Genomic DNA, 28,000 nt, shown 5'->3' with positions numbered 1-28,000 from the left:
ATTCAACAACATGGCTGCGCCCAGGGGAAGTCCGATAGTCGACAAGGAGAAGAAATACGACAGACAGCTGAGGTAATTATTATTAAAATTAAACAGACATGTAGCTTTGGAAAATGTGGAAGAAAATAAACTTTTTACAGGGAATCTCGTCTGTGTTCTTCTCAACTTTGAACTTGCATTACAAAACCCTGAAATTCGCACCCAACCAACAAAAGGAAAAGTTTAGGGACAGTCGCGCACGCGAGTGCATATCATCATCATGCAATATTGTTTGTTGGGCGCAAGCTTTGAAGTCGGTACTTTCTTCTAATACGCGCAAGCTCACTCTTTTTTCTACCGTGGAAACTATGTGTTTCCTTGCATGATTTTGAATTCGCTCAGGAGTAGGTCGGGCGTAAACTTGAAACACCGCGTGATCTTTGTCACTCGACATGCTCAACCGCCAGACCGCTCACTTGTTTGTGAACAATTGGTGATTTAAGGGAATAAAACTTAAAAGGGTAACGTAACGACGAGTTCGTACACGGGCGTTTAAAGCTGGCAGGGTCGAATTCATGTGATTAATCGCACGACAACGACCCTTTTTCACTACTCTTTTTTTTTCCCATTCATAAATGCCCTTTTTGTTAAAAAACGTTAAAAAATACAATTACAGACACTTAAACAGTTGAAAAATTTGAGGTTTGTGATATTTTTTTCAAAAACTTTGTGGTGAGTATGTTGCGCGTGGTTGTGTGTATGCGCGCACATGCTTAATTAAAAATAGATAACGTGCGCGCGCTTAGAAATAGATTACGAACGCGCGCTTAGAAATAGATTACGCGCTGTTACATAGCTATGAATTGCGCGTTCCGCGTGATAGTCTTGCGCGCGGACAGGTGGAAGCCAGCCGGTCATAAACACTGGTCATTATCAACCATTTAAACACCCCCACGTGACGCGTCTCCACCAATAGGAGTCGAGAAACTGTCTGGGGTATTTATGAATAATAAATGACAGTTTATCCATTCTGATTGGTCGAGAGGGCATCACGTGGTGGTGTTTAAAGGCAGTGGACACTATTGTTATTGGTAATTACTCAAAATAATTATCAGCATAAAAACCTTACTTGGTAATGAGGACTGGGGAGAGGTTGATAGTATAAAACATTGTGAGAAACGGCTCCCTCTGAAGTGACGTAGTTTTCGAGAAAGAAGTAATTTTCCACAAAATTTGATTTCGAGACCTCAAGTTTAGAATTTGAGGTCTCGAAATCAAGCATCTGAAAGCACACAACTTCGTGTGACGAGGGTGTTTTTTTCTTTCACAGTTATCTCGCAACTCCGACGACCAATCGAGCTCAAATTTTCACAGGTTTGTTATTTTATGCATATGTTGAGATACACTAAGTGAGAAGACTGGTCTTTGACAATTACCAATAGTGTCCACTGTCTTTAAACCGATGATATAACACCAGTAAAAAGTGTTGAAACATGGGCGTGACACGCAAGCTTGCACCTGTGCTTACAAGACAGTTTCTTCATTCCTATTGGTTGAGAGCAACGGCTGGAACAGTTGTGCCACATCACGCGATACGCGCGACGCGCAAAGCAATCTCCTTATAAGGAGTTGTTTACCCGAGGGCCGTACCATTTCATAGCTGGACGGGTGTTCTGTTGAAAGAAATCATTGACAATTATAATTTTTGCATTTATTTTACTTTTTAACCAAAAAGTGTTGATGTTTTTTTACCGAAAGGGTATTTATTAATGGGTTTGTCTCAGTAAAATTATCAAGAACCAGGCCTCGGCGGGTTTAAACCACTAGTTGAAAACCTCTTCACCACACATTGATTCCCTTAATGTTAAAGGGTTTGGGTACTTTTCGTAGAGTAGTCAAAACACAATGTCCACAGATTTACATTAAACTTACGAACGAGGTTTGAAGATAAAACAGCCAATGTTTTTTGTTTTATAAACAGCAGCCAATCAGCGGCAAGCTTAGAATTGGCTCCCTCCTCTCGTCTGAAGCCGTGAGCTTGTACTAAAAAAACCACAATAAAATTATTGTCAAAGCAACCACGGGGCCGAGCCACCCTGAGTGCTAAATGATCTTCGGTCGGGCAGGCACCCGTCTATTAATAAGATAGCTCTAGCTCGCGATGTGATGGATGGTCCAGCGGAATGTCTGACAAAAGCGTCATTATAATTTCGTGCCTGGTGTTGCATCTTAATGCCATTGGACCCTTTCGGTACAGAAAAAAAAAAAAAAGTTCACAGATTTACAAATAATTTACAGGGTTTACAGAAGGTAATGGTGAAAGACTTCTCTTGAAATATTAGTTCATGAAATGCTTTACTTTTTGAGCAAACGGTAAAACAATATAAATTCTCGTTAACGAGAATTACGGATTTGTTATAAACACATGTCATGACACGGCGAAACGCGCGAAAACAGGAGTGGGTTTTCCCGTTATTTTCTCCCGACTCCGATGTCCGATTGAGCCTAAATTTCCACAGGATTGTTATTTTATATATAAGTTGTGATACACGAAGTGTGGGACTTGGACAATACTGTTTACCGAAAGTGTATAATGGCTTTAAACATAGTAGAGGCCAGGAGGCTGTTTTGAAGGTAATTCGTTGGGTATTTTCGTCATTTTGGGGCATTTTTTGTGAGGCAGTCATGGAATATTGCTGTCTTAAACCCAAGCACGGCTTTGGCTGGGGCGTTAGTACGACTGATAGTGACAAAATTTCGATAAAAAAGGAGTACAGCGCCCAGTTATTGAGTCTATGGTCCATGCTGAGTGTAGTTTTTTTATTGTCAATGTCACAAAAACAATGTTTGATTGTTTCAGGAGACAACAATTATTTTAGCTTGTACCGTATCCTACTAACATGTAGTTGAATACTATGTAGCTCTCCTGAAAACTATGCTCTGTTGTTATCACTTTTTTTTCTTAGAAACTTTTGACTTCATTTACTGTGCTTAAAGGCTGAGTCACACTGCAGCGATAACATTTTCGTTTTCGTTCTCGTTATCGAGGCCTGTGTGTGACCTGGCCTTCATAGTGTTTTTTCATTTTTCTCAGACTATGGGGAGATCACGGCCAAGCTGCCCTGGAATCAGCTCAAGTGTGTCTCATCAATGCTACGGCCACGGGGACGGAGATCCTTAAAAATATCATCCTACCAGGAATTGGTTCCTTCTCTGTCGTCGATGGTAACAAGGTCAAAGGTGAAGATGTTGGGAACAAGTGAGTATTAGACGGATGATGTGCAGCTGGACACATTAAGGTTTTGTCTTTTCTTTTCTTCTTGGTCTTATATTATTATGATAAAGACTTGTAATGCGCATTATGTGACCCACTCTGTGAAAATGAGTCACATGTTGCCCAATGCAATATCAGGCCTGGAATTACACGGCGGTCACGATGGCCATGGCCGTCGATGCCCTTCCAACTGGCCGTGATGCCCTTCAAAAATTTCCGCCTTTCACTGCCATAATTTCTGTGCCCTTTTTTCCTTTTGGCCGTCGAGCCATTTTTTTTTCTTAAAAAAAAATAAAATATTTACGTGTTTAGTATCCGCCAACGAAACTTCGCTTGTGAAGTGTAAAAAAATATAATCCAATGCAATCAGGTCAAGAGTCATCATCGTACAAACAATAAGTAACGCAACTTGTTATTCTCATCGTGACATCCGGTGTGCAAACACGTACACATGTACATGCGATTAGCCCGAACATCTGACGTCCCATTTTCACAGGGGACCCTTCTATTACATGAAACATTGAAACGACAGCGGGCGCTGTTGTTTTTCGACCGCCCTTTCCTGGTGGCATTGTTACACCACGTGATCTGAAAAACTGTTTTAGTTAATACTATCGCTTGCAAAAACCCTTTAGGTCAAAACTATATAACTTCATAATATTAATAGAATAATGCCGCGAAAAGAGCGTTTGAAGGGTTCTGAAAGGGCAAGTACGAAAGCTCTGCTGCAAAATGCAAGAAACTTGACTTCTTTTTTGGGCAATTAAGGATTGTTTTTTTTAGTAGGCCTTAAATAAAAGTTAATCAATTCATTGTAATGCCAATCAGGTCAAGTTTGCTTATGATGATTAAGGTTTGATTTATCAATATCCTTCTTCATGTTACAAACTGGTCAAATTTAACTGATTTTAAAGCTGCTGCTTTATTAATTTCTTTTTGTTTGGGGGGGGGGTAAGTATTTCTATATTTTTAAATAATACAAAATATTATTTTTAAACTAAATGGTAGTTTGCTCATGAACATGATGAATAAGATATGATTTATCAAAATCCTTATTGAGATTTGATTATCAATATCCTTATTCAAGTGAACTGTTTAAATGGGTTTACCAGAGGTTCTTGATGCCTTGTTTATTCTCACTGTTTTGGCCTTGGTGCCCTTTCTACTGGCCTTGGTGCCCTTCAAAATTTGGCCTGCTCCAAGGCCAAAGTGGCCTTGCCCTAATATTCAAGGAACACATTGCCTTGGATCGGACGAGTTGGTCTATAAAAAGCGTTTGAAACCGTTTGTTATGAAATGCATATGGTTAGAAAGATGTTTACAAAGTAGAATATAATTATCCACACTAGTATCACTCAAAATTGCGCGCTTTTCTTTATACGTCGCGAACTAACATGGTCGGTCATTTATGGGAGTCAAAAATTTGACTCCATCAAATGGCCAAACGTGTTACTGGAGGAGGTAAAAAGAAAACAACGCAATTTCGAGGGCTATCTACGTGTAGATCATTGTAATCTACTTTTACGACATCTTTCTTACCATACCGATTTTATAAAAAACTGTTACAGGACGCTTTTCAAGGACCAACTCGACCGATCCAAGGCAATGTGTTCCTTGAATATTGCAGGCCTGGAATTACAATTTTTTTAGGGCAAGGCCACTTTGGCCTTGGAGCAGGCCAAATTTTGAAGGGCACCAAGGCCTTAGTTCCACTAAGTTTTGGACAGTTTAATGTGGAAAAGTAATAGAATAAAAAGAAAATCTGCTTTTCTTTTCTTTTTAAGATCTTTAGTTGCATGGTTAACCTTTAGAACACTTACTTTTAGGCATTAAAGCTATGAATACAACAATTTTGTGATCATACTTATGTCTAATTGTATCCTTTTGCACACAATGGGAGTTTAAAATATCATTTAACTTTGTTTTTCATAAAAAATGGTGTAGTGGCTAATTTCAAACGGGAGTAACTCAGCAACGCGATACACCACAAAGCTTAGACATATACCAAACTTCTTCTGCTGATGTGTTTTTTCCAGCCATGCATATAACTCAATTCCTCAAATTGCCTACATCTGACTCATTTTCACAGAGCGGGTCACATTTATCCACCCCGGGCTGGGTGCCATAAAAACCAATGCAAAATGAAAACAAAAACAGACACGTCAAAATTTGTAATTTAAAATTGTTAACCAGACTCAAGGACAACACTTTAACATCACTTGTTTTAATCAGTAAGCTTTTATTAATCAGAGGGCCTGTGGTTCAGCCAGTGTAAAATAGGCCGTGTAAAATTCAAGCCCTGAATATGATTTGGACATTGGTCCTGAAATGTTGATTACGTGCGGAACTCTTATGGTGGATTCAGGGGTGATACTTCATTCTTTAAGGGCACAGCAGTTTTGCTAAGGTCATCTGTATGAGGGATATATAAATTTGTACACTTCAAAGTCATGGGACATCAAGGCAATGACCAGGGGCATGTAAGCAACGGAATAGATTAAAGACAATAGACACTATTGGTAATTGTCAAACACAAGTCTTCTCTCTTGATGTACCTCAACATATGCATAAAATAACAAGCCTGTGAAAATTTGAGCTTGATTGGTCGTCGGAGTTGCGAGATAACTATGAAAGAAAAAACACCCTTATCACACGAAGTTGTGTGCTTTTAGATGCTTGATTTCGAGACCTCAAATTCTAAACTTGAGGTCTCGAAATCAAATTCGTGGAAAATTACTTCTTTCTCGAAAACTACGTCACTTCAGAGGGAGCCGTTTCTCACAATGTTTTATACTATCAACCTCTCCCCATTACTGGTTAGCAAGTGAGGTTTTATGCTGATAATTATTTTGAGTAATTACCAATAGTGTCCACTGCCTTTAATTGAACACAGAAGCTTTCGCTTCCCAGGTCGTATTTGTAAAGTTGGGTGTGATCCCTTGCTATACAACCGTAACAGGTTGACTGGTTTCAGCTACGGCACTCACAAACAAAGGGCTTGAGGCTCACAGGTAATTGAGTGCCGAAATTTTAATCCCGAGGTCACAAGTCGCTCTTTAGTATTTGTCTTCGTTCATCCCCAAAAATACTTTACTTACGTGTAATACTACCAGTGAAAGAACTGCCTGGATTGGTGTATGATTGATAGGGCCTTGTTGTACCACTAGAAAGTACAAAAACTACATGTAAGGTCATGTAACAGTGTTTATCTTACAAGGCTAGAAACAGTGATTTGCTCAAAAACATGTTTTTTCTTTGATACTTTTAATTACATTGTTAAATACCGTGGAATGATGTAAACTGAGTAACTGAGTTGTTAAAGTCACGTATGAATAACATTTCAGAAATCATTTTCTTTCCCCAGCTTTTTCCTGGATAAAGACAGCATCGGCAAATCCAGAGCACAGGCGACGACAGAGTTTCTCCTGGAGCTCAACAGCGATGTCCGGGGGGACTTTGTGGAAGAGGTTGGTTTTTAAAAATTAAGTTAGTGGAACATTACTGAATTGGTTTTTGTTTACAAAACAGTTGCTGGCAGTGTACAATGGTGTAAGCACATGTAATCCACCATAAACATTTAACTGACAAACCTGTTGAAGTTTGAGATCAGTCAGCCATCTGGGTTGCAAGAAAATAGTTTAAAAAATAATTGAACATTTTGCATGACATCGATTCAAAAAACAAAATTAATAAAATGGTCACTGAGCAATAAATTCCAATCGGAATTTTGTTTTATTTTTTATTTTTCATCAACTATGACATTTCAGACAGAATTCTTTTCAAGGGATGTTTTCTACTATTGTCATCATTAGACCGTGCAAGTTTTATGTAAATCTGTGATCTTGGACGATTTTTGTTTTTTACCAATTCTGTAATGTTCCTTAAAGGCAGTGGATGCTATTGGTAATTACTCAAAATAATTATTATCATAAAACCTTTCTTGATTACGAGTAATGGGGAGAGGTTGATAGTATAACACTGGTTAAACACTGGTGCCAAGAGCCTATGGAACACTGGTGCCAAGAGCCTATGGAACACTGGCACCTAGAGCCTATGGAACACTGGTGCCTAGAGCCTATGGAACACTGTCACCAAGAGCCTATGGAACACTGGTGCCTAGAGCCTATGGAACACTGGTGCCTAGAGCAAATGGAACACTGTCACCTAGAGCCTATGGAACACTGGCGCCTCGAGCCTATGGAACACTGTCACCTAGAGCCTATGGAACACTGGCACCTAGAGCCTATGGAACACTGGTGCGTAGAGCCTATGGAACACTGTCACCAAGAGCCTATGGAACACTGGTGCCTAGAGCCTATGGAACACTGGTGCCTAGAGCCTATGGAACACTGGTGCCTAGAGCAAATGGAACACTGTCACCTAGAGCCTATGGAACACTGGCGCTTCGAGCCTATGGAACACTGTCACCTAGAGTCTATGGAACACTGGCACCTAGAGCCTATGGAACACTGGTGCGTAGAGCCTATGGAACACTGTCACCAAGAGAGCCTATGGAACACTGGTGCCTAGAGCAAATGGAACACTGTCACCTAGAGCCTATGGAACACTGGTGCCTAGAGCCTATGGAACACTGGCGCCTAGAGCCTATAGAACACTGGCGCCTAAAGGCATCTTCTTTATTATGTGGACCATTTGTAAGTCTGAAATTCGGACCCTGATATTTTCATAAGTGAAAGCTATTTTGTTTATTTATACATTGTAATAAACTAAGAGGTGTACCTAGCAAGATATTATACACAATTTTGACAGCCCAGGCCTTTCAAATAAATCAAGGTAGAAGATTTTGAGTCCCTGACATCAGCATTTTTGACAGACCTCAACAACCTGTTAGATAATTGAGGTATTTAAATGATCAAAACTTCATATTTGCAGGGCACTTATTTAACTTTTGAATGCGCAGGTGGTGGGGGACGTTGACAAATAATTTAACAGCAAAAGACAATCAAAGTCCGACAATTAAAAAAAAAAGAAACACGTGAGTTAACCAATTTTTAAGACATTCAATAAGTTCAAAAAAAATACAAAGAAAACACGTTTAAATAATGGTTATTTTGTGACAATGATTGCTGCGATATAATCAGTTTTTCAAATCTCCAGCGATGTAATTTTTCCTTGTCTGTCATTTACTTCCGCGCGACGTTCATGAATTTTCTGATCGGCCTGTAAGTTGACCTTTGACACGAGACGTAGCCCCTCAAATGTCTGCTTGTAGTCAGGCACCCTCAGTGTTTTTACGGAACGCGCGATCAGCACATGTTTTTCTGCGCGATCTTATACTCGGGCAAAATAATTCTGTCAAGAAAATAACGTCGGCATTTACTGCCGTTCGACAATCCATCGGACAGCTCCAGACGAAAAACCAAAACGTCTTTCAGATGATTTACAACGGAAATACTTTCTTCAGAACGCTAGTTTTTGGAAACTAAATCAACTTCCGTTCAGGTACGTTTGATGTGGATTGCGCGAAGGTAATACATTCTGGAACGTCATTTTGCAATAAAGTCCGTCTATTTTCTGGAACGTCATGCAAATCTGTCAAAAATTACGTTCGAAACTGACGTTTTTTACCTAAAAAAAAAATGTGGACGCTTGACAAAGTTTTTATTTTTGATAGATATTAGGTAGGAGAGGCTGCAATAATCAGCGAAATTACAGTAGTCTTGTGCCAGAAAAAAAATAATTACAGACAATATTTGCTTTGTTTTTCTGTCAACCTTATGCCCTCCTCTGTCAGGCTAATATTTTCTGTGTTTGGTGTTTTGTTGAGTTTTTACTGATTTTATTTGAAAGTACATCTGTTGGACCTCATTATAGTAAACAATGAATGTTCCTTGTGATTTACTTAAGCTAGTTTTGAATTAAATATATATAACCACAGGTTTCACTGCTGCAGACTCTACATTTTTTAAATAATTTTTTGAAAAATGACATTTGAGGTTGTAAAATGGTCCATATTTCAAAGAAGATGCCTTAAGCATATGGAACACTGAAACCTAGAGCCTATGGAACACTGGCACCTAGAGCCTACAGAACACTGGCACCTAGAGCCTACAGAACACTGGCACCTAGAGCCTATGGAACACTGGCGCCTAGAGCATATGAAACACTGGCGCCTAGAGCCTTTGGAACACTGACGCCTTAAGCCTCACTCATGCTTTTTCCTCCCCTCTTATACCCATCTGTCGTTGTATTGGGTTATTGTTCATTATGAAAAAAATATTAAATATTGATGTTTATTTTTTATTTCAGAGTCCAGAACAGCTTCTAGAAAATAATCCGCAATTCTTTGAATCGTTCAATTTAGTTGTAGCAACAGACCTGGTTGAAAGGTATGTCTTTATTTTGGATTTATTAATTAATGTGGGGTGTTTTTTTTGGGGGGGGGGATTAATTTCAAAAATTTAAAATTTGAAGAAAATAGTTTCTGTCAATAATGTAGATAAGAATAGATGTATGCTGAAAAGATGCTAAAAGATTTCACCAATCTTGGCTTTACTGAGCAAGAGCTACATGTAGCGTGTCATGGCCGAGTGGTTAAGAGCACCGGATTCAAGCTCTGCTGTTTAATCAGCAGAGTGTGGGTTCGAATCCTGGTCGTGACACTTGCTACATAAAATTGAGGAGGTAGTGCTTTCTGCTCTACCGGCTAGGCTTCGAATTGAAGATACCCAAGCCTATACCTTAGTATGGACTGTAAAAGGGGTAACCCTGTTTCAGCCCTAGGAGTAGGTGGCAACGGCCTCTAGACAAAAATAATTGTAGCCCACACCTTGAAGTAGCCTTCAGGCCTTGTGTGTCTGGCGACTTGCATAAAAAAAAAAAATTAAAAAAAAAAGCTGATTTGAGCTAAGAATTCCTTGTGAGTTTGCTCTCCCACAAGCAGAAATTCACAGCTAACCTGTGGAATCTGCTTGATGCTGGCACAGATTTTTTGTTTGTTTAATCCAAAAGTACTTAATTTGCACAGTCAGTTTCCCTGCAATTTTTTCTTTTTTGGCCCAGTGGTTAGAAGCACTGGATTCAAACTCTGGTGTTTTTGATTAGCAGAGTGTGGGTTCGAGTCCTGGTTGTGACACTTGTGCCCTCAAGCAAGACACTTAAAAACCATGATTGCTTCGTAAAGTTGTGAAGAATAGATGTGTGGAGCAGTGGGATACCACTGCTCCACACTGTGGAGCAGTGGTATCCCACTGCTGGTTTGCAGAAGTTATGGCTTCATTGGAGGCAGTGCTTAATGCTCTACCAGCCATGCTGCTGATGGATACACAAGCCTATATTCGTATGGACTGTAAAGGGGGTAACCCTATTTCAGCCCCAGTAAGTGGCAATGGCCCCCCTGGGAAAAAAGTTAGTTTGTTGTGCACACCTTGAAGTGGCCTTCAGGGCCCAATTTCATAGAGCTGCTAAGCACACAAATTTGCTTAGCATGAAATTTCTTCCTTGATAAAAACAGGATTAGCAACCAAATTTCAACAAAATTTTCAGGATAAGCAAACAACAGCTGAAAACCAGTAACAAGGAATATGCAACAAATTGAAGTTTGGTTGGTAATCCTGTTTTTACCAAGGAAGAAATTACATGCTAAGCACATTTTTGTGCTTAGCAGCTCTATGAAATTGGGCCCTGGCCTTGTGTGTCTGGCAACCTGCATAAAACAAATAATAACAATGATAATTGTTTGCCCAAAAAATTGTTTACAGAACCTTACTTGATTTAGCAGCAACACTGTGGAGCAGTGGTATCCCACTGCTGGTTTGCAGAAGTTATGGCTTCATTGGTTACATGCGACTAGTCGTCAAAGAGCATACAGGTAAGGACACAAGTGTCATGAGTGGGATTCAAACCCACACTCTGCTGTACAGAAATACCAGAGCTTGAGTTCGTTGCTCTTATTTGCTCGGCCATGACACCCCACATACATGTATATAGATATGTACAGGCATTATTTTTCAGCGCCCCCATAAAGACGGGAGTGCTTTACAAAAGTTGACATTTGATTTGAATAAAGATATAAGAGATGTTAAATTTGCATTGGGGATAAAGAATATTAGTTTTGGTTTTCACCCATACACCGATGTGTGTTAGCACTATCTCTCCGTATTTTCCCGAGTCCTGTGAAAAAATATCACAGGCATGTTACTCGGGTGGGATTTGAACCCACGACCCTTGCAATTCTAGAGCAGTGTCTTACCAACTAGACTACCGAGGTTGCCCGGCAGCTAGAGGCAGTTCGAATCCTATGTTTTGGCAGCGGGTACTGCAACGATATAATAGATGTTAAATTTGCATCGGGGATAAAGAATATTAATTTTGGTTTTCACCCATACACCGATGTGTGTTATATAGCATTGTATACTCAGTACTTTCCCGAGTCCTGTGAAAAAATACTTACAGGCATGTTACTCGGGTGGGATTCGAACCCCGAATAAAGATACAAATAAACAATGCATTGTTAAAGCTGTTGGTCCCTTGTGTTGTGTAACACAAAAAAAAAAAAACACCCAGTGCACTTAGAAATAGAAGGGGTTCGCCGCGGTGTTCCTGGGGTCGATATCACACAGAGTTGGGACTTGTCCTAACTTGGGACTAGTCCTAGAAGATATTAAAAACGTATGGCTGGTCCTAAGTTAGGACAAGTAACTCGTCCTAACCCGAGATAAGACAAGTCTTAACTCTTTGTGAAGTCCGCCCCTGGTTTGATTGACAGCATATTCTGCCACAGCACCTCGTAAACCATTACATGGTGCTATGCAAACGTAGTCCCACATACTTTGCAGGAATATTTATTAAAGTGCCTGGAGCGTCACCGAGTGACGGATATGTGTGCTATTAAAAATAAGCCACTTTCGTTATTGCTATTAATATTATTTCTGGATTTTTTTTTCTTTTCTGATGGCAGTGATTGAGTCTCACCCTGACAACGCCAGGGATGATTTGAGATTGGATTGTCCGTTTCCGGGCCTTGTGCACTTTGTGGATTCTTTGGACCTAAGCCAAATGACAAAGCAGGTGGGTGGCCGATAACTTTACCTCGGAGGACTTGGGGATTTACTCCAGTGCTTGTTGATGACATGATATTCTTCCTACTTTAGTCTGATTTCTGTTTTTTTTCTTCCATCAAACAATTACCAATTTTTGTTTTAACCCCTTAACACCGGTATTATCAGGCCTCAATACCCGGCTTACATGCATGACTGCATAGCAGCCTTTGTTTGCCCACAGCTGTACCAGCCACAGACTGCATTCCACGGCTTACCACATACTCAGTCCACAGCATTCCGGAATAGAATAGCGGCCATAGCCGCCTTCCGCCTTCAAGGGGGTTATAAAAGGTTCGGGTACTTTTTGTTGGACACAAAACACAATGTCCACAGATTTACAGTAAACTTTAACAGTTTGAAGATAATGATGGTAGTAAGCTTTTCTCTTAAAACATCACTTGCTGAGGTGCTGTAGTTTTTGAGAAATGAGTCAAACAATGTATTGAAAATATTTTCCATACTCACTCTTGTCATTTTCATCTTCCAGGAACATATGCACACACCCTACCTAGTTATTGACTACAAATTCTTGGAGAAGTGGAAAGCAGAGGTAAAAGCACCAGGGCCATTTTTCATAGTGTTGCTTAAGTAAAAAAATATGCTCAACACTTTTCTGCTAAGCAAACATTTGCAGGATACCAGTCATAAATTGTAAATGAGACATGGTACTTTGGCTGGTGGCCTTGTTCTGGTAAGCTAAATTTTGTTGTGCTTAGCTACTTTTCATGCCTAAGCAGCTCTATGAAATTGGGCTCAGATATTTAGTTAGATCGTTGTGAATCTTCAAATGCTATTTTCTTGACTTCTTCAGACGGAACTATTTTACTAGAGTAGTTCCTGACTAGCTGTATTAGCGCAGTATGCCCTGTAACGTGGAATACGCACAAAGGTTTTGAAATAACACTAGGAGTGGTTAAGAGCACCGAATTCAAACTCGAGTGTGTCTGTTCAGCACAGTGTGGGTTCAAGTCCCGGTGGTGACACTTGTGTCCTTAAGCAAGACACTTAACCATTGCAATGCATTGCTTCATCCTTCGGATGGGACGTAAAGCCGTTGGCCCATGTGTTGTGTAATGCACGTTAAAGAACCAGTGCACTTTATGTCGAAAACAGAAGGGGTTGCCCAGGTGTTCCTGGTTTAATTGGCTGCATATTGCGCCACAGCACCTTGTTAACCATTACATGGTGCTTTAAAGGAATAGGTCTCTCACTTCAAATCGTAGCTCCACATACCTTGCAGGAAAAATACTGTGTGCTTTAATACGCCCCCAGGGTTGTGATAAAGCGCTGTATAAGAACCAAATATTATGATTCTTATTAGGGTAGGAAAAGTGTAAGGTGTTCGATACAGCATTTGAAACCTTTGTGTTCTTAAATGCCCTATAATGATCAATATATAGGTGACAAAATTATCCATTGTCAACGTAAGAAAATTCACTTAAACTGCACCCAACGAACCAATTTAATTAATTTTGTGCTTTTATTAAAATGTGATGTTCTTTTCCCCCAGCATGGAGGAAACATTCCCAAGACATATAAGGAGAAAGAGAGCCTTCGTCAAATGATTCGGAGTGGTGTTCTCGTCAACGAGAACGGCGTCCCAGAAATCGAAGAGAACTTTGAGGAGGCGGCAAAGAGTATCAACGCCTCCGTCGTGCCAACGAGAATCCCCAGTGAAGTCCAGGAAATATTCAATGATCCTGCGTGTGTGAACTTGACGTCAGAGGTGATGATTTTCACAGAGTGTTAAAGCCATTTCGGAACAGTAAACAAAATTAAAAGTTCACAGATTTACAAATAACTTACAGGGTTTACAGAAGGTAATGGTGAAAGACTTCTTCTTGAAATATTGTTCCATGAAATGCTTTACTTCTTGAGAAAACGTTAAAACAATTATCACTTCTCGATATCAAGAATTACGGATTTATTTTAAAATCATGTCATGACACGGCGAAACGTGCGGAAACACGGGTGGGTTTTCCCGTTATTTTCTCCCTACTCCGATGACCGATTGAGCCTAAATTTTCACAAGTTTGGTATTTTATATATAAGTTACGATACACGAAGTGTGGGCCTTTGGACAATACTGTCACCGAAAGTGTCCAGGGCATTTAAGAACACATAGGTTTCAAATGCTGTATCGAACACCTTACACTTTTCCTACCCTAATAAGAATCATAATATTTGGTTCTTATACAGCGCTTTATCACAACCCTGGGGGCGTATTAAAGCACACAGTATTTTTCCTGCAAGGTATGTGGAGCCTTTGTAGCGCTAGGGTGGCCACTGTTGAATACTCCCCAGCCTAGGAAAGATTAAAGGGAAGTTATTGGCCAAGTGACCAGGGGTCGGTTTCACCAAGAGTTAGGACCACTCCTAGGAGATATTAAAAACCTATGGCTAGTCCTAAGTTAGGAGGAGTAAATCGTCCTCGTCCTAACTTGAGATACTCGTCCTAACTTGAGATAAGACAAGTCTTAACTCTTTGTGAAATCTACTTCAGAGTACTAACGTTAAGGGCATTGAGATTGTTATTGTAAATCGCGCTATATTTAAGAATTTGTTATTATTATTATTTTGATCACTATTTGCATCATGTAAACGAATTCTCCCTTAAAGCCATTGGACACTTTCAAGCCAGCGAGCATTCTTGGTAGTCTAGTTGGTATGACACTTTTCTAGAATTGCAAGGGTCGTGGGTTTGAATCCCACCCGAGTAATATGCCTGTGATTTTTTTTCACAGAAAGTACCGAGTATACAGTGCTAATAACACACATCTGTGTATATGGGTAGTATCAAAATGCACATTCTTTGTCCCCTATGCATATTAAATATCTATTGTGGACTTCTTATTGTGCAGAGTTGCTCCTTCTGGGTGATAGCTCAAGCAGTCAAGCAGTTTGTGGAGAATGAAGGATGTGGAAAGCTACCATTACGAGGTTCCATTCCCGACATGACTGCCGACTCAAAACGATATATCCAACTCCAAAATGTGTGAGTTAAACCTTATCAGGCCTTGCGCCTAAGCTTTTTGTCAAGTAGCTCAATGGGCAAGTAAAGCATTTTAAAGGCAGTGGACACTATTGGTAATTACTCAAAATAATTATCAGCATAAAACCTTACTTGGTTAAGAGTAATGGGGAAAGGTTGATAGTATAAAATATTGTGAGAAACGGCTCCCTCTGAAATGACGTAGTTTTTGAGAAAGAAGTAACTTTCCACGAATTAGAATTTGGGGTCTCGAAATCAAGTATATGAAAGCACACAACTTCGTGTGACAATGGTGTTTTTTCTTTCTTTCATAGTTATCTGGCAACTCTGATGACCGATTGAGCTCAAATTTTCACAGGTTGTTATTTTATGCATATGTTGAGATACACCAAGTGACAAGACTGGTCTTTGACAATTACCAATAGTGTCCACTGTCTTAAACTTGCCCTCAGGAAGTTTAAGTAGCTCAGATTTTGATCATGTATTTTAGAGTGTTGTGGTGAAAAGCGTCAAATTCAAGTTCTGGTGGTTACGTCATCAGAGTGTGGGTTCGAATCCCGGCCATGACACTTGCGTCCTTGACCACAATACTTTACTATGATTGCTTCTCTTCACTCGGGTATAAATGGGTACCTGCGAGGGTAGAGGTTGATATTATGTTTGAAAAAGCCCTTTTGAGCGCACAGCAGCTGGGGCTGTTTACTCCTCGAGAGCTGAGAAAGATTAAAGGAATAACATTGGTTGTCATAATGACCAGGGCACTAATATAAAGCGCATTGATAAGAACTAGTTATTTCTATATTATTATTGTTTTCATAAATGTATCTTTAACTTTAGTGACCGATTTTTGGGGTTGAACAAAGAATTGACTAGAGTTGGATTCGAACCAACGACCTCCGGATTAACGTGCTGGCGCTCTACCAACTGAGCTATCTAGCCCTACATTGGCGGTGTCCCTATTTTGTCAATATCTTTGTTCGGGGGTGCCAGTCAGAAGCCATACAACCGTTAACTGCCGTGTAGTCAGGGATCACACGCAAATTACGATACAACCTGGGAAGCGGCAGCTAGGGGATCACCTTAAGGGGATGCAACTTTTTGTTTCAGATATCAATATAAACCACAAGGGAAACTGACTGAGTAAATTTGTAAATGATTTTTGGGGTTGAACAAAGAATTGACTAGAGTGGGATTCGAACCAACGACCTCCAGATTAACGTGCCGGCGCTCTACCAACTGAGCTTTCTAGCCTTATATTGGCGGTGTCCCTATTTTTTTAATATCTTTGTTCGGGGTGCCAGTCAGAAGCCAAAATAGGGACACCGCCAATATAGGGCTAGATAGCTCAGTTGGTAGAGCGCCGGCACGTAAATCCAGAGGTCGTTGGTTCGAATCCCACTCTAGTCAATTCTTTGTTCAACCCCAAAAATCATTTACAAATTTACCCAGTCAGTTTCCCTTGTGGTTTATATTAATAACTTAAGTGATCATAACCAGTTTTAAATGGTCAAATGGTGCACAGAATTTTTAGTGGTGTTTGCTGCCTTACACCAGTTTTTCACTGGACAGTGTACCCCGGGCTATAGTTATCACATTTTTTACAGCCTGTATGTTATTTTCTTGTCAGTATGCATTATTCTTTTCATTGCAGGTACATAGAGCAAGCCAAGATTGATATATCGGCTGTGACATCCAGAGTGAACCAGATCCTGGTCTCCCTAGGGAAGGTGAGTCGGTGCCCTGTTTGCCTTGTTCACACTTGACTGAAGTTAACCCTTTCAATACCATTGGCGAGTTCACTCGACCGCGCAATGCAAGCGCTTCCTTACCATTGTCGTGAAAACTCGACCGTGCATCATGTAGTCGCTCCGTCCCAATGTCAAGAAAACTTGCCTTTGAGAGTCTGTTCTTATTTTGTTCGACGCCCTCTGTTGTTAGGCTTTATATAGATGGGTAGCTTGTTTACCAAGCATTGCAATGGTGTGTATTGTGTATAGGGGGTCGCCATTACGATTTTCTGAGAAAAGTACACTTCAAGATTTCACGTTTTTTTGTTGTGTTATTTTTCGACAAAAATCACCATCATGGCTGCTCATTGCACAAAGGGTTTGGCCAATATGTTTGCCTATAGTGACTCTACAAAAAGACTTGGAAAGTCCTGACAAAGAATCTAGTGAACATTTGGCAGCAAATCATGGTATTTCGTCGCCAGACATGCAATCAGATGATGTCAAAGCCGGACTAAATACCAACGGTAGCTAGCTGGAGCGAGCGCGTCACCCGTTCAATGCCGTGGGCTTGGGCGTGCATGGTGGGCAGGCCTTGACCAACTCGTGCTGGTCGAATTGATGGAGTGGCTAAACTCTTTCAAAACGGATAAGATTTTTTAGCAAAATAGGCACCGATGTTTAGCACAAATGGAAATAGAAGCTTATAACCAAACAGGTTATATTTTTCTGAGAGGTTTCTACAAACTTTTCTTGAGGAAGATAGATTGAAAATCTTGTAGTTTTTCGTGAGACAGAAATCCCGGATAAAAGCAGAAGTAATTTTTTTTTAGGAAAGGTCGTTATATATGCTACAAATTGCATGCACAAAGTAAACAAAAAGAAGATAATGTCTTCTCACACAAAAAATCAAGATTGAAACCAGTACACATCGCAAATTGCTTATATTTTTTTTCAGTGTGAAAAAATAGGGTACACAGCATTGTGACCTTTTTCAAAAATTACGGTATCCTGTTGGGCGCTTGCAATAAATAATGTGGTATTGAAAGGGTTAACAAAAACTTTTAAAGGGACATGTTGCCTTGGATAGGACGAGTTGGTCTATGAAAAGCGGTTTAAACCGTTTGTTATCAAATGCATATGGTTTGAAAGATATTTTAAAAGTAGAATACAATAATGGGCACAAGTATGCCTCAAACTTGTGCTGCGTACTCTTGACTTGCCTTACTGAACTATTCTTGAAATCCTGCAATGAATTATTATTTGTTACTCTTCTGTGCAGACACCAGACAGTATACCAGACTCGGAGATCAAGTTATTCTGCAAGAATTCACAGTTTCTGAGAGTAGTCCGGTGCCGGTCATTGGCAGAAGAGTACAATAGAGATACAAGCAGTGCCTCAGATATTGGTGAGCTAAAATTTGGTAGCATTTTTCTTTGTCATAACTTGTTTTTTACCTAAACGCTTTCTGAAAATGTAAAAAAACTTGCACACTAACGAAAGGGGATGAAATTGAACTCTTCATAGAAAATGGTTTGTTGTACAAAAAATACCATCACATCTTTTTAGAATTGTCAGGTTTATAGGTTCTTGGTCAAAATCTGTATTTTCAATAAGCAACTAAAGAGTTATATTTTAATAAGGGAATAATATAGAGTGGCAACAGGGTCTGAAACAGCCATTCATGAATACCTAAGATAGTTTATCCATTCTGATTGGTCGAGAGGGCATCACGAGGGGTTGTTTGAACGGATGATATAACACCAGTAAAAAGTGTTATAACATGGGCGTGACACGCACGCTTGCACATGTGCATATAAGACAATTTTTTCATTCCTATTGGTCGAGAGCAACGGCCGGGACAGTTGTGCCACATCACGCGATACGCCCACATCATTCCCTTATAAGGAGTTGTTTACCCGATCGGGCCGAGGGCCTAACCATTTTATAGCTGAAGGGGTGTTGTGTTGAAAGAAATCATTGAACAATTATAATTTTTGCATTTATTTTACCTTTTGACCAAAAAGTGTTGATGTTTTTTGACCGACAAGGTATTTATGAATGGGAATCAAAGTGTGTTGAATCGGTCTTCAACTAGTGGGTTTAAATCTGCCGAGGCCTGGTTCTTGATAATTTACCTTGACTTCGTCTCAGTAAAATTATCAAGAACCAGGCCTCGGCGCGGGTTTAAACCACTAGTTGAAAACCTCTTCACCACACATTGATTCTCTTATTTAAAACTAGCAGGGGGAATGGCTGGGCAATACAGGACCGAGCTATAAAGGAAAGGTCCTTTATTACACAGCCACTGCTTTTGATTAATGTCCTTTTTGTTCGAAATGCGTACAATGTTGAAAACCTGTAAAATATTCTTGAAATTAAGTTTTGGGGAAGACTGTAGGTTCCACTTCGGAAAGAATAAAATTGCATGCGACACTCAATGGTTGTGCGAACGTGCACATACTAATTTGTTTACATGTACATGTAGAGTTCTGGCATGTATCGATTGCACTGCGCATAAATCAACGCCCATGTATGCCTGGCGCCAAGAAAAGTGACGGATGTTTGTTTTTTTCTGACTTTGATATAACTTAAAAATAAAACTTGGGAATCGTGTCCCCCACCTGTTGCAGCACTTCATCTTGAGAATCCAGACAGCGAAGTGGTCTTCTACGTCCTGCTGCGTGCCGCCGATCGTTTCTACAATCAGTATAATCGGTACCCCGGGAGCTATGACGACCAAGTAGAAGCAGATACATACAAACTAAAGGTCAGAACACATTGTAGGCTCTGTGTCATAGAGTTGCTGAAAGGCAGTGGACACTATTGGTAAATACTCCAAATAATTGTTAGCATAAAAATTACTTGGAAACAACCAAAAGAGAGCTGTTGATAGTGTCAAACATTGTGAGAAACGGCTCCCTCTGAAGTAACTTAGTTTTTGTGAAAGAGGTTATTTCTTACTCAAATAATAAAAGACTTCAGCTGAATATGAAGTCTTTAATTATGCATCTGAAAGCACACCAAGTAATGCAACAAGGGTGTTTTTTCTTTCATTTTTCTCTTGCAAATTTGATGACCAATTGAGCCCAAATTTTCACAGGTTTGTTATTTTTTTTGCTTACATTAGGATCACAGACATATAATACCTAAAGACCGACAGCAGGGGGTGCTAGAGTGAAATTTTGGATTTTCTCAAACCATGGGCGGAAGTTAACGCACCACCCGCTGCTTTTAGTACACGTTTTGGCATAACCTTGAGGCAGTGCCCGCACTTCTGAGTTATATTTTATAAATTTTCATGAGATATTGGCACTTACAACCAATCATCCCCAAGCTAACTGAGATTGTCAACACTTCTTCTTTACAAGGGGTATTCCCGAAAGCCCTCTCTCATCCCATAATTACACCAGTGCTGAAGAAGCAATCTTTGAATAAGGATGAGCTACAGAGCTATCGTCCTGTGTCCAACATCCCAACTATCTCAAAATATTTTGAGAAGATAGTATTAGTGAGATTAATGGAGCACCTTGACAAATTCAATCTTATGGATCCTTGTCAGTCAGCCTACAGAGCAGGACGTAGCACTGAGACTGCATTACTCAGTGTTCATGATGACATCCTACGTGCTGTAGATAGAGGTGAAGCTACACTTCTCCTTATGTTGGGTCTATCTGCGGCTTTCGACAAGATCGACCATGGCATTCTGCTGCACGGCCTTGAACAAAGATTCCATGTAACTGGGATAGCTCTACAGTGGCTTCGTTCCTTCTTGACACATAGAACTAGCCAAGTCCGTGTTCTCGATGCAACATCTGAAATTCTGTCATCCGAGTATGGTGTCCCACAGGGATCAGTTATTGGGCCTACAGCATTCTCATTGTTTGTGCACCAATTGGAGATATCATCCGTCATCATGGGCTGCAGTACCTTGTTTATGCAGATGACATTCAAATCTACATCTCTTTCAACCCTAAGATTCCTTTGGATGCTGAATGTGCGGCTTTCAGACTTAAACAGTGTTTTACGTCCATTCATACCTGGATGCTTACTAACAAGCTGAAGCTTAACCAAGAAAAGACAGAGTTCCTCATTGTTGCCTCTCCTCATAACCTCACTCGACTAAGCAGTTTGAGATTAGAAATCAACAACACACATATCCGTCCATCAGCCAAAGTGCGCAATCTTGGCGTCAGTTTTGATCAGAAACTAACCATGGAATCCCATACCATCAACGTGACCCGCATAGGTAATTTCCATCTCTGACACATTGGGAAGATACAAAGGTACATCGATCAGAAGACCTGTCATGCCGTTGTGCGAGCCCTAGTTTTATCAAGATTAGATTACTGTAATTCCCTTCTTTATGGCATATCCAAACGTTCTCTGACCCGCCTACAGAAATTACAGAATAAGGTTGCACGTACTGTTTTCATGATGCGTCGTTGTGATAGTGCTACCCCTCTCTTGAAGAAACTCCACTGGTTACCTGTTAATAAGCTGTGTTGACTTCAAAATCTGTCTACATATCTTCAAGGCACACATTCTGAAATACCCAGTAAACATCTGTGAAAGGCTTCAGCAACATCAACCATCACGCATGCTGCGTTCTTCCTCACGTAACCTTCTCACTGAGCATAGGACAAGCACTAGTGCAGGAGACCGAGCCTTCTCAAATGCAGGCCCAGCTCTGTGGAAATCACTTCCTGATAGCTGCAAAAAAGCAAGCTCAGTTGATTCATTCAAGAAATTGCTAAAGACTCACTTGTTTTGTCTTTGATTTTGACTTTTGATCTGTGTTGGACATATCCAAGCGCTTTGTAACCTATGGAAAAGGCGCTATATAAATGCTAGCTTATTATTATTATTATTATTGACCCGATGCTGGATTGTAATCTTAAAATCTTAGACAACACTTCACAAATATTCCATATATCTGTTTACAAATGTTGGGCAATGAGGTTTAACTATTAAAATGTAGTTTTTACAACCTTTTTTCCGGGAAATCCAGTCTAGACTCACTCTGTTACACAAAAGTTCATACTTTGGCCCGCCGTGTTGGGTACGCTCGCGTCGAATGCACACCAAACAATCGCGTATTGGTAGCACGAAAGTCTATGCGATACACGTCACCAACGCCCGCACAAAACACGCACCGACATGCACTTTGGCCAGAAAGTGCGTGACGAACATATTTTCTGGACAAAATCCTTCTACTTTCATTGTTTTGGAGAAAGTTCAGAAAAAAAGACGAGAAACGGCAGACGAGTAACGACACAAAAGGTATCTAGCCTTTTGGTGATAAAACACAAACTTTCTATCGACATCTTTCACTCGCCCATTGCTTTACACGTGTTTTTACTTGCATTTTCACAGATTTTGCCCATGGTTTGGGTATAGTTGGGTGCTGTTCAAATAACACTACCGAGACGTTAATTTCCATAGGTGCTGTCGGTCTATATAGGTATTATATGTCTGTGGTTAGGATACACCAAGTGAGAATACTGGTCTTCGGCAATTACCAAATGTGTCCATTGCCCTTAACCATAAACTGGGGAGTAAAATAACATGTTTACACTGTCTTGACTGGTGCCCCACTCATGTTTGGCTTAGCATGGTTACAATTCCTAAGCAGTTTTTTTTTGCTTAACAGCTTCATGAAATTGGGCCCTGCTGGATACGATGACTATAAACCATATATAGTTGTATATAAGAACTAGAGGGCGCACTGGTGGTGCCGCGAGCACAACGAGACAGGACCGCAAGGTTGAATGTTGGTGTGTGTGTTATGATAACGCTGTGCGATGCTGTTTTTTCAACTTTCAAAATGGGCACACCGGGCGGCGTATCTACATGTAGGCCAGTGCGCCCTCTAGTTCATTTAACTCTATGACTGTAAACCAACCTCTCCAAGCAGACCCCGTACAGTCCACTCTAGCTTGTATTTATTTGCTGTGAGCACAACGAGACGGGACCACAAGGTTGAATATGAAGTACGTGTTGGTCATAGAGTTATATATAAGAACTAGAGGACGCACTGGCCTATATACGCGCCCCGGCATGCGCAAAGGCGGCCATTTTCTAAGTTGACAAAACTGCCATCTCACAGCGTGTGTTTGTGCGGCCATTTTGTAAGTTGAACAAACAGCATCGCGTGAGCGTTCAATAAAAAAAACTTCAAACATGTATTTCATATTCAACGCGCGTGAAGAATGACGCGCTTGTCATCTTGCAGTCCCGTGGCGTTTGTGCACGAAGCATCACTCGTGCGCCCTCTAGTTCATATATATAACTCTATGGTGTTGGTGTATGTGTTATGATACCGCTGTGCGATGCTGACTTTTCAACTTACAAAATGGTCGCACACCGGGTGGCGTATCTACATGTAGGTCAGTACGCCCTCTAGTTCCTATAACTCTATGACTGTAAACTAACCTCTCCAAGCAAACCCCGTACAGTCCACTCTAGCTTGTATTTATTTGCTGCGAGCACAAACGCAACGGGACCGCAAGGTTGAATATGAAGTACGTGTTGGTGTATGTGTTATGATAACGCTGTGCGATGCTGTTTTTCAACTTACAAAATGGTCGCACACTGGGCGGCGTATCTACATGTAGGCCAGTACGCCCTCTAGTTCCTATAACTCTATGACTGTAAACCAACCTCTCCAAGCAAACCCCGTACAGTCCACTCTAGCTTGTATTTATTTGCTGCGAGCACAAACGCAACGGGACCGCAAGGTTGAATATGAAGTACGTGTTGGTGTATGTGTTATGATAACGCTGTGCGATGCTGTTTTTTCAACTTACAAAATGGTCGCAGACCAGGCTGCATATCTACATGTAGGCCAGTGCGCCCTCTAGTTCATTTAACTCTATGACTGTAAACCAACCTCTCCAAGCAAACCCCATACAGTCCACTCTAGCTTGTATTTATTTGCTACGAGCACAACGAGACGGGACCACAAGGTTGAATATGAAGTACGTGTTGGTCAAAGAGTTATATATAAGAACTAGAGGATGCACTGGCCTATATACGCGCCCTGGCATGCGCAAAGGCGGCCATTTTCTAAGTTGACAAAACTGCCATCTCACAGCGTGTGTTTGTGCGGCCATTTTGTAAGTTGAACAAACAGCATCGCGTGAGCGTTCAATAAAAAAAGCTCAAACGTGTTTTTCATATTCAACGCGCGTGAAGAATGACGCGCTTGTCATCTTGCAGTCCCGTGGCGTTTGTGCACGAAGCATCACTCGTGCGCCCTCTAGTTCTTATATATAACTCTATGGTGTTGGTGTATGTGTTATGATACCGCTGTGCGATGCTGTCTTTTCAACTTACAAAATGGTCGCACACCGGGTGGCATATCTACATGTAGGCCAGTGCGCCCTCTAGTTCTTAAAACTCTATGACTGTAAACCAACCTCTCCAAGCAAACCCCATACAGTCCACTCTAGCTTGTATTTATTTGCTGGGAGCACAAACACAACGCGACCGCAAGGTTGAATATGAAGTACGTGTTGGTGTATGTGTTATGATAACGCTGTGCGATGCTGTTTTTTCAACTTACAAAATGGTCGCAGACCAGGCTGCGTATCTACATGTAGGCCAGTGCGCCCTCTAGTTCATTTAACTCTATGACTGTAAACCAACATATCCAAGCAAACCCCATACAGTCCACTCTAGCTTGTGTTTATTTACAATTGATGAATTTCTTTGTGATTATCAATCAGAGCTGTGTGCATAACATCCTACATGAATGGGGAGTCAATCTAACCTTGAAGGATGACCACATCAATGAAATGTAAGTATTGACCCCTTGCACGTGCGTCACACGCGGGGACTGATGCCTTGCTCACCATGTTGGTGGGCAGTTAGGTTTACGTGTATTAGCGCCGCGTTGCCTAAAATGCGCACTTCACTGCATAACGCACAGCATACTCTATGCATAGAGTTATATATGAAAACGCAGTATCTTCTCATTCCATGCCGACCCCCGTGGGTTCAAGAGAACTCTGCATTTTGTAACAAAGTAAATTGCTGGAGATAACGATCTCGAAAATTCTCCACAAAAACACCTGTATAATTTGAGTAATAAGTGACCAAACATTGCACTGTTTGGCGCATGGCCATTTCTAAATTTGCTAATTTTCTAGACATCTTTACATTCACACCACATGGCCTTCATGGCCTTGACTTATCAAGAAGACAATAAACTCACTTATAGTGTTGTGCAGCCTTTCCCACTCCCCCCCCCCCCCCGCCTCTAACCATCTCTTTCCCTGCCCAACCATATCCCTTCAAGTTTCATGTTGACTTTTCAAAAGTATACATGAAGGTTATTATTTTTATCCATGTTTCTTGTGCTGGTTGTCTTTGTTTAAAAAAAATTAAGTTGGATGCAGGACTATTTTTCTATAGATTCTTGACTTTTTATTCGGTCAAGAGTCTATAGGAAAATTACAAATTATCAGAAATACTTCAGTAGTTATAAAAACAATTGCAATGTTCGTTTCCTCTCTCCGGAAAAGTCAAACACTTACGATCCCTGGCTGTGCTCCAAGGTCATATAATGTAGGTCAATGTGGCTGGCCGCCCTAGGCGCCTGGCATACCAAGGCTTGACGCACTGTAACTTCTGTATTTACGAGTGCGCGTGTGATAACGTATTTATCTTCATGCAAACTTGGCGCGGGTAGAACATCACAAGACGCAGGTAGTGATATTAGCCGTGCAATATAGGTTTTTATCCCACTCCATTCTGCCAATCTGATTGGAGGATTAGCGCGTACTTGAAGATAAAATTGTTTTAACTACTTCAAATTTACACTCCGTCAAGGAATCTGGAACTCTCTACCACTTAATCATAGATCTTGACTTTGTACCACTGAAAAATTCAAATCTCTTCTCAAAACTTATCTTATGTTTCAGGTTTTCAAGGACTAATTTTGTTGTGTCTGTGTTTTGTTTCTGTTTTTTACTGGGCCTTGAACACCCAGCAGTAGGGTATGTGCGCATTACAATTCTTTATTATTATGATTATTCATTGTTATGTCGTTTATTTAGGTGTCGATACGGAGCGGCCGAGTTGCATTCCATAGCGGCATTCATTGGTGGAGCAGCAGCACAGGAAGTGATCAAGATTATAACGCATCAATTTGTACCGTTTTCTAATACTTACATCTACAATGCCATCACTGCATCCTCGGCTACGTTCCAGCTCTGATATCCCTTAACTGTTTGAAACCGCTGTTTGAAACCATACCACGGTTCTGCCCACAGTGGTCGGTGCCGGAAAACCCACCCATGCCCACAGTGGTCGGTGCCGGAAAACCCACCCGTGCCCACAGTGGTTGGTGCCGGAAAACCCACCCGTGCCCACAGTGGTCGGTGCCGGAAAACCCAACCGACACTAAAGGATTCCCCAACCAGCACTGAAAATATTTCCTCTGTTTCCGACCACCACATATTTTCAAAATTTTCTAAATGACACACTTTCGTTTTTAATGGGTATTTACCAGTAAAAATGGTATCCCAAGCCATTCATTTCGAGCACTTCTTTGACTTGCGTCTATTTACATGATCTACCATGTAACTGATCCATCTCGAAATGGTTTCAAGGGGAAACAAGCTCCTGAATATTTCATGAACATGCTCAAATTGAGATCTCAACAAAGACATCTTCGTTCGTCTAGCTCTTGCTCCCTTTTTGTTGTGCCAAGAACTCGCTGTTCAACTTTTGCAGAGAGATCATTCTCTGTATATGGCCCCAAAATGTGGAATCAGCTCCCTACACAGATCTGAAATGCCAGCTCACTCACCTAATTCAAGACACTCCTTAAAGCTCACCTGTTCCAGCAGGCTTGCTAACCGTTACAACTGTGCCTCAGCGCCTTAGAACAAACTTTTGATGTTGGCGCTCTACAAATGACCTTTGATTAATTGATTGATTGATTGCCACCACTAAAGAGTTCCTAGGCAATACCATTGACTCTTCTCACTCTCAGAGCCAACACTTCTCTTAAAGGCACTGGACACTATTGGTAATTGTCAAAGACTAGCCTTCACAGTTGGTGTATCTCAACATAAGCATAAAATAACAAACCTGTGAAAATTTGAGCTCAATCGGTTGTCGAACTTGCAAGATAATACTGAAAGACTGTAACCCTTGTCAAACGAAGTTGTGTGCGTTTAGATGGTTGATTTTGAGACCTCAAGTTCTGAATCTTAGGTCTCAAAATCAAATTTGCTGAAAATTACTTCTTTCTCAAAAACTATGGCACTTCAGAGGGAGCCCTTTCTCACAATGTTTTATACCATCAACCTCTATACTCGCCATTACTCGTCACCAAGAAAGGTTTTATGGCAATAATTATTTTGAGTAATTACCAATAGTGTCCACTGCCTTTAAAACAATTTTATACATTGAGCAAGTTCAAATTGTGCACCTTGGTTAACTAAAGGTTGACCATTTTTACTCAAATCCAGGCTGGTCGACCGTTGGTTGACTATAGTGGTTGACTAGTTGGATCCAGCCTCATGACCATGGTTTCTTTCACTGGGAAAGACCCACAGTTCCTTGGAAATGTTTGTTAACTAAAACACTACACAGCGTGTAGATTTTACTTTTATACAGTGATAACATGTAGGATGACCCTGGCCGAACAAAAGGATGATTTTTTTTCCTCAGTTTTTTTTCCCTTTTTTCCCCCTTTTTGGTTTGTAATGGACCCCTCACAATAGGCCTCAGTGTATGTGTTTAATGGCATGTTTCTTCTATGACTATCTATTACGTTTACGGAGCAAATTAGCCCAGATTTCCCCAATGGACATATTTATTGCATTAGTTTTCATAAACAGTATGATACCACCAAGCAAAACCTGTGAACTTTAAAGTGAGGCTCTGAGGCAAACTTTAGTAGTGGGATGCTCTAATTTTCCCAGGTTGTATGTACACTTACAAACAGGA

General features: G+C 40.6%; 1 protein-coding gene and 1 non-coding gene across 2 annotated transcripts; both read left to right on the top strand.

Moving 5' to 3' along the window:
• Position 1: 1 nt before the first annotated feature.
• On the top strand, positions 2 to 28,000 carry LOC139934564 (NEDD8-activating enzyme E1 regulatory subunit-like). The gene is made up of 14 exons (XM_071928835.1): positions 2 to 72; positions 3,074 to 3,238; positions 6,618 to 6,720; positions 9,524 to 9,603; positions 10,975 to 11,084; positions 12,174 to 12,283; positions 12,803 to 12,865; positions 13,826 to 14,041; positions 15,177 to 15,310; positions 16,959 to 17,034; positions 18,317 to 18,443; positions 19,669 to 19,805; positions 24,766 to 24,836; positions 26,098 to 28,000. The coding sequence occupies exons 1-14, from the start codon at positions 11 to 13 to the stop codon at positions 26,255 to 26,257; spliced, it is 1,614 nt and encodes a 537-aa protein (XP_071784936.1). The 5' UTR covers positions 2 to 10; the 3' UTR covers positions 26,258 to 28,000.
• On the top strand, positions 16,642 to 16,714 carry Trnay-gua (transfer RNA tyrosine (anticodon GUA)). Its single transcript has one exon. It is a non-coding gene; the product is annotated as a tRNA-Tyr (tRNA).

The sequence above is a fragment of the Asterias amurensis genome, chromosome 3 (assembly GCF_032118995.1).
Source record: "Asterias amurensis chromosome 3, ASM3211899v1".
In the NCBI taxonomy this organism is placed as follows: Eukaryota; Metazoa; Echinodermata; class Asteroidea; order Forcipulatida; family Asteriidae; genus Asterias; species Asterias amurensis.
The sequence above is the reverse complement of the archived record's forward strand: the minus strand, read 5'-3'. Positions and strand labels throughout refer to the sequence as shown.